We start from the raw sequence: 15,039 nt of genomic DNA on the forward strand, positions 1-15,039 counted from the left end.
AGCCCGTGGAGCCGGCGATTTCCATAAGCCATGGCGCATCATCTCCAGGGATACTGTTATGATATCAGATATCTATATGGCTATATGGTCAAAGTTCCAAAACTTGAGGTTAACATGTAGAAATGCTGCCTGTAAGTCAAAAGCCCTCACAGAATGTGATTAACAGCTGAAGTGAGGGAGAAATTAGCTGTGCTGAAAAACAGCTGAAACTGAAATGGAAGAACTAGTGTGTTAGAGGGTACACAAAGGAGAATACTGTCACTAAAGAGATGATTTACCATCTAAAGAAACCAGAAAATCAATGATTAATAGATCATCAAAATAGGCAATTAATGTATATTCAGCAATGAATCAATGAATTGATTAATTGTTGCAGCTCTTTATCAGTTTTTATAAAAATGTATTTTTATGTATTTTCAAAATATTATATTATATTTCAAATAATTTTTTTCAGACCAGTATTTTGTATTTGTATTGTCATACATTTTTTGAGCAAGTATTTGTACTTTGTATCAAAATACTTTTTGATGTATTTTCCCCCATCTCTGTGGTGGACATGGGGAGAACATACAAACTGGCGTTCAAACACACACCTTTCTTGCTGTGAGGTGACACTGCTAACCACTGTCCCGCTGGCTAAAAAAACTATACAGCCAGTTAGAATCGTGGATCTGGAATTAAGTTCTAAGTTGTGTAATACTTGAGGCTCGTTTATTTACAGTTATACTAATGTCGCAAAATGGATGTGCTGATAATTGACTGGTTGCTACAACTCCTTTAAGGGAAGATATACATCCATTTCATTCTGATTGATTTATTATTCAGTGAAGACAGTGTCTTCACTGGAATTTGTACGGCAACTTGCACTAACTGTCTTTCTATCTCACAAAAATTGTGAGGATAGTATGCAGGTTCCCCACTATTTTCCATCCTCATATTAATCAAGATGTTTGCACCTAAAAGCACAACCCATATCAAACACACATGACACACACACACACACACACACCAGGGTGGGAATTACATAGAGGCCATGGCCTGTGTTGCCTCTCGCTCTGCCCGTGATGCCCTGAGATCCCTAAGGTCACCTTGGCAGTGCCCTGCTACCAGCCTGCTACTATCAGTTGCTTTAAAAGCATCAGTGGTCTCAGTTTAATGTAGCTGCTCTATGCAAAGGATGTGGAATTGGCTCATTTTAACACACATTAAAATCACTCTTCATGATGTAAATAGAGTAATGGCCTTTGTGCCCTAATAAAAACTGCGATGCCGAAGGCCAGATGGCCACGCCTCTAAAATAATGAAATTCCCACCCTGACACACTCACTCACGAACGCACGAACGCACGCACGCACGCAAACACACACACACACACACACACACACACACACACACACACACACACACACACACACACACACACACAAAGTATAGTAAACAAACCGGCATAGAAACACCAAAACACACTGCAATGCAGGAGTCCGCATACAAGAACTTCCACTTTGAACTTTCTCACTTTGAAGTTTCAAGTTTCAGCTTGAAACACAAGAACATCCTCACACACACAAAACAGAATATAATATGTGTTATAATCCATAACGTGTACAATCACCTTTACTTACAGTAAGTCCCCGTGAAACAAACTCCCATTACTTTTACTTCCAGGAAAACACAGTATCTGTCATGGTGGCATCATGCTGCACCAGGACACGGAAATATACATTTCGAACCAATAAAACCATCAGATTTTTTAGGTCCCGCCCCTCCACACCTCCCTTCAAATAAAACTGCCACTCTCTCCCTGTCTCATATTCCATTGGTTTACACTTCTGAATGATCCCTCACTGTGTTATGTCCCGCCCCCAACATCCTGTTTCAACCACTGACCTAAATAATATGGACAAACCCATCCACTATTTTTTGGACTCGCGTTTTGTAGCAAAGTGTTGTCTGTCGCCATCATTGGGTCGTTGTGCAGCTCACGTGAGATGGGGGTTTCCCAGAGCTGCAGCTCCGCCTGCTATTGGTCCGTGATTGGCAAGCTGCGCGATCACTGGACAGGTGACCTGTCAATCACCCCTTATATCGTCTATTTTACTCCAAACAGGCGAGTTACATAAAAAATGACCCCCCTACAGTCGTTATGAAAAGGTGAAATTAGCTACAGTATATAGACCAAAACCGTTTTAAGGTCCAGGCTGTAAAGATGCTTAATTACTGTTACAAAGTGAGGCATTTTAACATGGGAGTGAACAGGAACGATGGGACTTCTGAGTCTTGCCTCAAGTGACCATTCGAGGAGCTACAGCTTTCAGGATTACTTCATGGGAAGCTTGCCTACTTGTTTCAACAGGAAATGCATCAAATCCAGGAAGTAAAGATGGTATTTTATGCGGTCAGAAAACATAGAAGCCGAACGGCGAACGCACCTTGTTGGGTTCGTCCGAGTCATCTGACCAGCAGGCGGAGTAGATGCTGGGATATACGACCGTCCAGCCATCCTCTGTACAGTTTCTACTGATGTTACCTGAGAGAGAGAGAGAGAGAGAGAGAGAGAGAGAGAATAAGGATATATACAAATTCTAAGATCTAACATCACCACCAGGATGTGGGGGATGTACAGTGTCCTAGAAGAAAGAAAGAAGAGGAGGTGAGTAGGATCAGAGACGATCAGGGTATATCATATCCCGAGGCTGCTAAGAGGTGGAGAGGGGAAAGGAATGAGGTCAGGGTGGTTGTGCCAGAGAAGCAAAAGAACAGATCAAAACAGAGTGATGTCATTTGCATGGACAAGAGAAGATTCCTGGCCTTCATAGCAATGGTCATAAACTGTGCTACTAGCATGACTGAGAAGACGGAGAGGACGGAAATGGTGGTTGACGCCGCTAAAAGGTTCCTGGATGTGATGGACGTATCTGGAGCAGAGATAGATCAAATATTGCGGGATGCATTTGTGCAAGCTCAGACAAATGCGTCTGAGTGACGGGATGGACAATGATTGTGAATTGAAGCACTTTGGCTGGACACTTTTTTTTTACTGTGAATGGCTGAATTTTTGAAAACTTCTAGATTCCAGTAGGTGGCGGTATACTTAGATTGTAATCTGCCAATAATCGCAAAAAAGAAGAAGAAAAACATCACCACCAGGATCATCATAGTGTCTCCTCCCCCTTCCAAGACGGCAGCGACCCTGTTTTGTCCGGTGTCTCTGTTCAGTGTTTGTCTTTGATATTCATTTTTTATCAAGACTTTATCACTTTGGGATCAAGTTTTTATTGTTGTTAGAGATTGTGAATGGATTGCAAGTATTTTTTGGACCCTATAGCCGATTCCTTGACACTTTTGGATTTCAAGTGTTGTGTTTGTGCTGACTGATTGGATTCACTGCAGAGCAGCCTAGCCAGGGACGTGCACAGAACATTAGAGGGGCAGGGGCTCAAATTCATAAAAGGGCACTACAGCCGCCGTCTGGAGGGCGGCGGCGGAAATTTGAGGCAATTTGAAGGCCAATTTAGGGGTATAACTGATTTTAAATATTCCGATTTTAACCAGATTTAGAGGAATATCTCATTTTAGGATGAGACTTGTCACGGAAAAATAACTCCATAACTGAATAATATTAATAAAAGTTGCATGCTGTTGCAATACTGTTGTGAAATCATTTAAGCATCAATATGTATTTGCTCCTTTTCTCCCTTTAGGTTGTTGTACTACAACAGATAGCAACACAGGCAGAAACATTGAACGATACTGAGTGAGGCTTGTAATATACCATGCATTTTAACCATAATTCTAAAAAGCAAGACAGAAGATTTAGATAAGGTGTATTAGAATTTTTTTTATTTTTTGCGGATTCAACAACACAACATCCCTTTCCAATAGTAAAGTAAAAAATATTTTCAAGAGCAACAATTCTGCATTTGTTCCCTATATTTTGGTTATTTATTTATTGGGTGGTTTATTCATTTATGTATTTATTTATTCATTCATTTTTGGGTTCATTTTTGGGTTGGTGCCTTCAGGGGCAGTTTAGAAAAACACTGCTCCATGCAGAGGCCTATTACAAATGGTGCATTCAAGGCCAAGAGAGCTCGGAAAAGGCATTTCTCTTTGAATGCTGCCTTCAGTGACGGCATGGAAAGGGCAATTTCCATACAAAGCACCATTAGAAATGCATTCATGGTCAGGAAAGGGCACTTTTTATTTTATTTTTTAATGTGTCTGAGCTGTTTGTTTTGTTCATGTGTTGTTGGAATGAAAATGAAAAATGTATTATAATAAAAAAAATAAAAAAGGCACTTTTTACAGACTGACAAAAAGGCAGGGGCTCAAGCCCCCTTTCATGTCTATGTGTGCACGTGCCTGAGCCTAGCTACCAGGCCTCAGCACTGAGCTACACTCCATCCACCATGCAGGCTAAGCCCAGGCATCACCAGCAGCCTAGCTATCAGCCCAGCTACCAGGCCAAGGCCAGACCACAGCAGCAGCTTCCATCTACCTTCTACCTCCACTTTTTCTGCACCAGCACATCTACCAGGCGAGGCCCAGACCTCAACATTGGGCACCAGTCCATCTACCAGGCCAGGCACAGGCCTCAGCACTGAGCAGCAGCCCAGGCCTCAGCTCTGAGCACCAGCCCATCCACCAGGCCTCAGCTCTGAGCACCCCCATCCACCAGGCCTCAGCTCTGAGCAAGCAGCCCAGCAGCCTGCTTCAACATCCTGCAGCCTACCTGGCTCCACTGAAGCCTGTTTCTACATCTACCTACGGCCCTTCGGCTGCATCGACGCCAGTGTTGCACAAGTAACTCTTCAATCAAGGTACTTAGTCCAGTAAAAATGTCACTTGACCTCACACTAATTGCAACAAAACCAAACTCAACTGATTTTGTATCCTCAATATGTCCTCAATGAAGGAAAAAAAAGTGTTAAGGAAATGTATGAAGGGAAATTTTTGAAAATGACCCATATGATGCTACCAAAAACGTTTTTTTATTTATTTTTTAACATTTTTTTTTTTTTTCTCTCCTTGAAGCAAAAAACACATACAGGATATAAGTGATGAGATTTATGGCACATTAAAAAAAAAAAAAAAAAAAAAAAAAAAAAAAGGCTTCCATAGGCTACCATCATATTTAGGTCATTTTCAAAACTTTCCCTTCATACATTTCCTTAACACTTTTTTTCCTTCATTGAGGACATATTGAGGATACAAAATCAGTTGAGTTTGGTTTTGTTGAAATTAGTGTGAGGTTGACCCACATATTTGCGTAAAATGCCTGGACTAACTTACTGAGCCCTATTATTGGTCTGCTGTGACAATGAAATGTGTTTTGTTTTTGCTTTGCTTGCTAATCCACTGTGACTAAGGGGAAGTTGGGCGGTGTACGGTGAGTGAGTCAAACTACATGTTGCTTCCTCATTTAGACTGTTCGCATGGCAAACATACTCTCTCTGTCGCACACGAGCTGAAGGGTGTAGTGCAGATGCACTTATCCTTATGCTTAAATGAGGCTATGAACTTACTCAGTCTTCATTGCCATTTTGTTCTGAAAGACTGGTTCAATATCTCCATGAACACTCCCTGTTTTTACGAACTCCTTAAATTCAAAGACAGATGTCTCATGTGGTAAAACAGCTAAGCATAGACTTCTGATTATTCTCCTGTTAATGATTTATGGGAATGTTCAGCCGAATCCTGGCCCTGATAGCCCATATGCTATGTCATACACCTGAGGAGTTTAAATGTAGGTCTGGCCTGGGTGTTATTAATCTCTCGAGACAGACTTTCGACTTGCAATCTGTCGGCAGGCTCCGTCAAAAGGGATGTAACAGCGCTCGCACGCATGCTGCGCTTTACCCGATCAAAATGAAGTGAACGTGACCGGTGTGTAGTCAAAACTTACCATTTTCAGCGTATAGCAAGTTGCTACTTGCTACTAGCAACGAGCTAGAGTTGTTATTGTTGTTTCATAACGACGGACGGATTTGAGAGCGACACGCAGAGAGCGGAAAATAAATGCATTAATGGGCAGAGCGGGTCAGTTAGAGCCAATGGCAGAGCTTGCAGGGAGCGGAAAGGGGTTTTCTTCCACTGCTGACCGCGCCTCTTGAGTTCCTGTTGCACCACATTGAAACGGGGCTGCTGCCCCCAGAGGTTAGAGAAAGAAAAAAAAATGTTTTGTCTAACCGATGGGTTCCCAGATTGGGGTGTTATTTACTTTAATGTTCAGACCTCAATCTCAAAGATATGTTGAAGGTTTGGATCAATTCAACTGATGCTTGTTGTATGATCTGAAACATGGCTGACAACATCTCTTCTTGATAAGGATATCTGTATTGATGGCTATAATGCGTATCACTCTGATCGCCCACAAAAACGTGGCGGTGTTGCTATCTATACCAAATGCAAATTTAATGTTATTTTAGTGCTCTCAGAATCAGTGAGTAAACAACTTGAGTTCTTGGTCCTGAATCTTGACGTTTCTAAAGATCACCATGTCCTGGTGGTTGCATGTTACAGACCTCCATGTGCAATTAGTAATTCTTTGTCTACATTGATTAACTTGTTGTCAAAGTTGTGCTACAATGAGATTGTTGTGGTTGGCGATCTGAACTGGGACTGGTTGATGCCTGTTTCTGATCCATTGAAAGCACAGTGTGATTCTCTGAATCTGACGCAAATAATTAACTCTCCTACAAGACCAAATCGCAAATGTCCAGATAAATCATCACTCATTGATCTAGTCCTCACTAATGCCCCTTTTAAGTACTCTGCTATTGGTGATCTTCCAAAATGATTTGAGGGAACACTGTGTGATAGCTGCTATCAGAGATGCTAAGGTCCCCAAGTCTAAACCTCATTTTGTTGAGAGGCGGAATATGAAGATGTTTGTTGAGCAGGGTTTTTTATACGATTTATTTTATTTTGACCGGAACAGAATCACCCTTATTGATTATGTCGAAACAGCCTGGAACTTTTTTCTCTATCCACCTTATTTTTGAATGCCCAGCTGTAAAATAATTATGGGTGCAAGGTCCGGTTCAGCATCTGACGGTTTGTTGCAGCTTGCACATTTCCTCGTTAAAATTCCGACGCTGGGGGGAAAAAAAAGTTGCTTGTCACAATAAATACACTCGTTTGACGACCTTTTTGAGGGAATGTAATAATTAACAATGTAATAATTGTATCTATCACATCCGCTATTTCTGTTGCTCTTGGAACAACTCGATATTTATTGACGAGATTTTTGCCAAGCTGGACGCGCTACGGGGGTTTAGGGTTAAAATCGCTAAATCACTTCACGGAGATCTACGGGCCACAGTATGTTGTGTCTGTCAGCGACGTAACGGCGGGGAAGGCTGGGAGGATTGCACCGGAAGAAGCATCCATATTTCACGTAAGGCATCATCGCATCTAGAAATGAGGTGGATAGCTTCCTTCAAATCCTAAACAAACATGCAGCCAGTGTTTCCTCTACCATTCTACAGGCCTGGCGGGCCCGCCAGGCCAACGAGGAGCTCACCAGGCCAGAAAAAATGTCGGGTAAATGTTTTTTTTTCCTACGTCGGACTTGCTGTGCTTGTTTGCTGTTGCCGTTTGCGACTTGCATGCAGCTGGCCAGTGGCCACTTCATGTGTCGCGGACTGACTACGTCACGTGTTGTCTCCAAGGAGACGAGACGGGAGACCCATGCCTGGCGCAAAGATGGCGGATGCACCAGAAACTTTCCAACTAAACTCTTATCAAAAGTATGGGAGCACTTCACATTCTGTAAACGTAGAACGTGTGTTAGTTGCAAACTATGAAAATCGACCTTCCATGGAATCTGACTCTTAACAAGTGTAAATGTTTTAATTGATCATTTGTTTGCTTTTTCCCCTGTACTCTTATTGTATTGCACTCTGAGCTCGATTGTGGTCTTGTAAGCTTTACTGTTTGTTGTGTCTGACACTATGTACTGCGGCCATTCTTGGCCAGGTCTCTCTTGAAAAAGAGATTTTAATCTCAATGGGACAAGCCAGGTGAAACAAAGGTTAAATAAAAAATAAAATAAAATAAATAGAGGCACTATGGATATGCTATGGTATCTGCCTTCTGGTAAGCCTTGCTTCTTCTACAACCCTGTTTTGTACTGCTATAATTGCTAATGTTACATTAACCAGGTGGTTATTGTGGCTGGTAAGCAGGTAAGCTACAGTAGCAGGAGACGTTGGGCCCTATCTTGGTACAGGCGATATCCCCTTTTTGCTTGCGCTTGCGCAACTGTTTGAGCGTGCCTTAAAGCAGGGAAGATGGCAGTCCACCTTGTGCATGTGTCCAGGTGTTATGCCGAGTTTTGCACCCCTGCCAGGCAGCAGCTAAATGCATCCCCACCTCATGGGAGCATATTGTAATTATTTATACAGAAATGTAACTGTTTAAAAGTTAATTGTCTGGGTAGACGTGACCTCCCTGTTTTCTAAGTTAAAACAGCCCCGAAATCTGGTGGGGATGCAATTCTCGGCTGGGATGCGGAAACATTCATGGCACGTGCCGCAGGCACAAATTAGAGCCGTGCCAAATCATCTGCGCCCCCAAAATACCAGCGCAAACAGGATTTGGGCGGTCTTAAATTAAGTAAGAATTATTCACAGATGTGACCAGGCAATGCCTGGGCGTTACATCAATGAAAACCAATCAGATTCCCGTCTCGCAATCACTGCGCGAGGCATGCAATATGCTGTAATTCTCTCCATGCGTAATAGAGTGGACTCACCCGTGCTGAGGACAGAGAGAGATGGAGAGAGCTTGTTGACAGATCGTCTGTGGTGCCAACGACCCTCCGGGTTATGGGATAGGTGAAGGTGACTAGCCTATGTCAATTGTCCAACAAGTTTTCTCAATTCATTTTCTTCTTTGCGATGTGATAAAAGTTTCTCAGTGAGTTATAGTTGATTGCCTCACTGAATTATCTGCTAATACCCAATTTTAGCAGCAGAATTTGATGTCCTGGCGTGGCAATTAAGGCTGTGCGTAATGACATATCCAAAAGGAATTTTACTCTACACTGCTCTGCACAGCACGGAGATTATTGTGCACTGAAGCGCAACGGGGTATTTAACACGTAAGAGGTGCTTTTAAAAGCTCTTAGCGCAAAGTAATTGCGCGCTGCTAACGATAGGATAATGCCATCTATCCCCACCTTTTTGCGTTGAAACGCCTGGTTTGGCATGTGGTACAATTATAACAGGCATGCGCTTGTGAACGCCCCCAATTTGCATTGTGCGCGACGTTAAACGAGCGCAAACACTAAATTACCGCTTTTCCAAAGATAGGGCCCGTTATCATCCACTTCTCACAAGCAGCGCTCCAGGCAGCGCCTTTTCCATGCCAAAAAGACGCTGACAAACACTATGTGGACATGCAGCTATACAGAGCATTACTTTTCATAGTATGTCATAGTAAATCAGTGTCTCAGGCCATGTCCACACGGAGACGAGTTTAGGTGTATCCGCTAAAGTTTTTTCTCATATGGACGTTTCGTCCAGATGGAACCAGCGTTCTGGGAGTATACGTTCTGGGAGAATACGCAAATTTTTGAAACCGTGTTTACAACCCATACGCATCTTTCCTGAACCGATGACGCCATACCCCCACCTCTCTCCGCCAGCAACAGCTACTGAGCCTCTCCACAGCTACCTCTTCACATCCACCCCTCGCCTCCCTTCATCGGATATTTCCCAGAAAGCTTAGCGGCGGCTAAGTTTTTACAAGAACGCAAACAAAATCAGGCTAAACGTGTTCGATAGAAATAATATTAATTTTTAATACAACATGCAATTCTGGAATATTGAATATTGGACAAAATGAAATGAAATATAAACCCTGAGTGTAACACACATACTCAGGATGCTCTATATATAGCCCTCGCAAATACAATGTATATAGTGAAGTGAGAGGTTTGACGACCACACGGTTGCACTGTCACTGTGACGTCCACTCCAACAAGACTTTAGCTTACTTGACGCCACTTTTTCAATAAAAACAGATTTATGCCATAATGTAAATTTATGTTGCCTAAAGATCATGGAAGTGGCTGGTATCAGGAACGTCACCGATAGTTAACGTTCTATATTGTAGGCTACAGGGAGACCATCAGCCCTGCTGAACAGCTCTGCATTTGCCTGTATAGGTTTAATCATTGTATTCATCGACATGGCAAACCTCGTCTCGAATTGAGATACAGAGGCTACTATATAGTACCCTGCAAAGCCAAGGGTTTAACCTGCTCGCTATGTGAGATACACATTATAGACTCTGTGCGCCCCTAGTGGTTGAATTATTGACGAGATTGTCTTATTCTCTGTTTTTGGTGTACTTTGTGGCAGCATTACCGCGCACTTACCGGCCTGGCATATATACTACAGCAGTTTCAGTGGTATTCAGTGGTTTCATGTGGATACACACATTTCTTGAATCGATTCCATGTTTATGGAAAACTTTTCTTAAACGAAAAAAAAAAAGAAGATTGGTTCCGTCTCCGTGTGGACATGGCCTGAGTGGTCCTGTGCTATGTGGACACGTCGCCTTTAGGGGGCGTATCCACAGGTCAGGTCAGAGTACTTCGGAGTTCATGTGTGTGCAGACACAGATACACACATGAACACTCACACTCACTAACACCAAGACCGAGCGGGTCAGGAAGGTAGCCTACTAACTCAGCCAGTGGTTCTCAAAGTGGGGTCCGGGGACCCCCAGGGGTCCTTGAGGGGGTTCCAGGGGGTCTCCAGCATTTATTTGCACTATCATACTATTCATAACACAATGACAGAATGTATCTAACATCTTTAGTTTAGGGGTCCTTGAGGTGAGAAAGTTTGAGAACCCCTTCTAGCTGCATGGTAAGAGAGGTGGGGGGAGGGAGGACGAGGTAGGGACAGAGGAAGGAACAAATCAAAACAAGAAAGATGCAGGAAGAGTGTAAGGACTAGATGGAGAGTGGTAGAGAGAGAGGGCGGGAGGGAGAGAGAGAGAGGTGTCGCAGAGAGAGGGGGAGAGAGGGAGAGCGAGAGGGGGGATTCTACTCTAAATTTTTTATGGATTTATGGTTATTCCAAGAACCTAGTCTGTTTCCTCAAATTCATCAGTAACAGTTTTCGGCAAGTTACTTTCAAAATGTAATATACTACATATTACTAGTTACTTTCATTTTAAAGTAATAAGTTACTTTACAATATTACTGTCTGTGTAGACTAACTTGTTACTTCTCACACTACTTTCACCAAAATAACAGCAGTAGCAGAATGACATCACCGACCCGGAACATCCCGAAAAATAATTTCAACCGTCTTGAAGTCAGTGTAAACCATCCAAAATTCTAAATGTTATCCTTTTCCTTTGTTATTGTCATCTATAGTGGTTATTTGCATAAAAACACAATTTGATTAGGAAATGATCGTATCTTTATTTAAATATGTCCTTTGGTAAAAAAAAAAAAAAAGTAACTCAATTTGCAACTTGTTTTACTTGACAGAGTAACTATAATAACTATAACTATAATATTACTTAAATCCTATTAGTAATAAGTTATATTACTGAGTTACTGCTAAAAGTAATATATTACATGTAATATGTTACTTTTGTAATGAGTTACCCCCAACACTGATCGGTACTGAGCGGAATAGCCGTCCCTGTGTGACTGGCCATTTAGTCAGGCCTCGCTCACAGAGTTGGCATGTAGCCTCTCCTCTCTCTCCCCAGAGGGCTCCACCTTGCTTGCTGATTACAATTCAGCTCAGCTGTGCTCCTCCACTCTGGAGCACCTGTGTGCTCCTCCACACTGGAGCACCTGTGTGCTCCTCCACTCCGGAGCACCTGTGTGCTCCTCCACTCTGGAGCTGTCTAGTCAGATTTTTTTTTTTTTTTTTTTTTTTTTTTTTTAACATACACATTAACCCTAAGGAGAAGTCGGATTGGGCTGATTTTCAGAAATATCGTGATATTTGGGAAATATCACAATTTTGAACATTTACTTTTAGAGGCTGCAGCAGGTTTAAAGCCAGAGTGAAGTTTCTGGTATCATATGAAACTAGAAGACCTAAGGAATCGATTTGTACCAACCATGTCATGCTAGTTTGTCAGGAAGGGAATTTTGGTGAGGGAAAACATTTTTTTTTCAAAGGGGTCCTCTTTTTCACAGCCTAATGTTGGCAGGGGTGTGTGTGTGCGTGTGTGTGTGTGTGTGTCCGTTTTGAACCAGCTAGTAGCCTTATATTGTCATTTAGCCTTTCTGCTGCTATTGCATGGTTAAATCCGCTAATTGTATTTTATTGGGGAGGGGGGGGGGGGGGGTTGTACGCAGTGGAAGTGGTCCTGGGAAATTTGGTTTGGTACGGAATCACGGAAAAGTTTGGGAACCCCTGGTGTAGCCCTTCCAACAAAGTCACATTAGTTGACAGTTTTGTGGATTTGGTTAATTTTGGGTTCGGGTTAAATAAGAAAAAGGTGAAATGTGACTTACAGTTGAAATGTGGACTTTGAACATGCTGGGTCGTGACCCCCGTTTGAAAGGTTGTGAACCCCGGACTCCAGTGTCAGAGACACATCAAGCACCCTGGCCCTGACCCCGACCCCTGCACCCATACTTACCCATACTACATCCACCGTGACTGTAACTATTTACACGAGCGCTTGAGGTTTAGGTGTTGATATCCACGTATCTACAAATGTTGAAATGCAACAGAAATGATTTGGCATTCACAAACATTCAACGTACCCTTGGTTTGCACAAACGTAAAAAGCCAACATTTTACTCTAGCGACTGCTGGTTTGAAAGTGGTTGGTCTTATTTCTTGCTTTCATCTGAAAACAAAAACAAAGAAATGTGGGCTACTTTGTTATTTTGTAACGCACCAAACAAACAATCACAACTGAGACATAACGATATGCATAATCATTCCTCAAAGAAATACTTGGATGGAAACCCAGAGAGATTGAGAGAGAGATAGAGCGAGATCGTTAATTGAGAGTTCATTGAAAGTTATTCATTGTTGTGTTTATTGATGACGATGATGTTGACTTACGCTAAGACAAATGTAAACGTATGTAATCTTTACATATTGTGGCAATAAAAAAGTGATTTTAATGTATCAGTTGTATTCAAGTTTGATTACTGTTATTTGAAGTTGACGTTGCTTTTGCAATATGTACTTTTGTATTTATTTCATGCCAATGAAAGAGAGAGAGACAGGGAGAGAGACAGAGAGAGAGAGAGGGAGAGAGAGACAGAAGCTGGGTTTCCATCCAAAGGTATCACAACTTTTAATTAATTAATTTTCAGAAAATCGGCAAAAGAAAATGTGATATTCTGCACGTTTCCACCCACTACCGTTATGTGTAATATCAGGAATAATTGAAGAGGGGCAATTAATTGACGTGATTAAAACATGGCCAGACGCCAGTCAAACCCTCAGATGAGGGAAGTTAACCCCGTTCTCTGAATAAATGTGAGGTAAAGAGAAAACATCCTAGCCTGATATTCAGACTGAAGTGGAGGAAATCATGATGGAAAGCTCGGTGACGGAGAGCACACTGCTGTCTGCCTCTGCTGAGCTGCTAACGTTAGACGTGAGTGCCGTTGTCTCGCTATGATTATACATTATTATTATGATTATGATTATACAGAGTGCAAACTGTATTACCAGACACCACTCTTCAATCCGGCATATACTGTATATAATCCACAGAGAGGTTACTGTAAGTGAATAAAATGTCAATTCTGGATGTGAGTCGCCTGTTATCCCGCTGTCTTCCTCCGTTAAAATTGCATGTTTCTGAATGGAGTTTGGTTACGGATTCGCTTAATCTGTTTCCACTGCATTAATTACATTTTTCTTATATTGATACACCTCCCTCAAGCGTGAAAATGTTTTTGCTATATTTGGAGGGGGGGTTTTTTCCTCAAAATTTTGCAGTGTTTCCACTCAGGTTTTGTAATGCGCAAATTGAAAATGTGCATTAAACAGGTGGATGGAAACCCACCTAGAGAGAGAGAGAGAGAGAGAGAGAGACACACACAGAGAGACACAGAGAGACAGAGAGGGGGGTGTTGGGGGGAGAGGAGACAGACAGTGTGGGGTCAGAGCAGGGCTGAGGACAGAGGAAAGGGAAACGGTGACAGAGGAGAGGAGGAAGGATGGAGGGATGAAAGAGTGTGGAGCCCAGAGAGGAAGAGAGGATCAAAGGCAGAGGACAGGGCTGTCTGACATGATGGACGAGGCACAATGAGCTCAGTGAGAGACGAGGGCTGTAAAATGAGGCGTAAAACCAGCGGTTGGGGGCGAAGCGGGCGGCTGAGGGGAGGATCTGATGAGAGACACTCGCCCCGTCCAAGAGGTGAATTATGCGTTACTGCCATAGACTGTATAAAAACTATGGACGCCGCCACCGTGTTGTCACTGTTTGTCACCGTGATGTCACTGTTTGTCCCCCGTGATGGTTTTGTCACCGTGATGTCACTGTTTGTCACCGTGATGTCACTGTTTGTCACCGTGATGTCATTGGTTTGTGGGCTCCCGTTTCGAATCCTTGAGGTTGGCATTTTGACCGTTGCCATCTTGTTTTTTTTTTTAGTAAGAAGTGACCTTTGGATGAGAAGAGCCGCAGCCACCTGCTATTGATCGATGATCAGCGAGCTGTACGATCACTGGACAGACAACCTGTCAATCACGCCCCAATCTCTGATTTATTGTCTGATCAGACTTCTTTTTGCAAACAAACTGTATGAATAGGTCTGTTTGGTACGTAAGGGTTAATGCACGACGAGGTGTCCATTATCACTTTTTAAGGGACGACGTGGAGGCGTGAACCATCCGAGGCGAAGCCGAGGATGGTTGCCTCCGCGAAGTCCCTTAAAAAGTGATAATGGACACCTCGAAGTGCATTAACCCGCTTATACCATGGTCACTTGCCAACAAAACAATAACACCAGTCATTTATATTTCAATATGTAATAAATAAAGCAATCTAAATGGCTAAATGTCTGTTATTCATACTGTA

The 15,039-nt window shown here is 42.6% G+C and overlaps 1 protein-coding gene across 3 annotated transcripts in view; it reads right to left on the reverse strand.

Annotated features, from left to right (window-relative positions):
* LOC310772500 (vasoactive intestinal polypeptide receptor 2-like) overlaps positions 1 to 15,039 on the reverse strand; it is a 144,530-nt gene that overhangs the window by 80,865 nt on the left and 48,626 nt on the right. For all 3 annotated transcript variants that reach the window (XM_083632325.1, XM_083632323.1, XM_083632324.1), the window contains one exon: positions 2,430 to 2,527. In XM_083632325.1, coding sequence (XP_083488451.1) covers positions 2,430 to 2,527 — 98 coding nt within the window. The remainder of the gene's footprint in view (positions 1 to 2,429; positions 2,528 to 15,039) is intronic.

The sequence above is a fragment of the Poromitra crassiceps genome (assembly GCF_964638095.1).
Source record: "Poromitra crassiceps genome assembly, chromosome: 2".
Taxonomy (NCBI): domain Eukaryota; kingdom Metazoa; phylum Chordata; class Actinopteri; order Beryciformes; family Melamphaidae; genus Poromitra; species Poromitra crassiceps.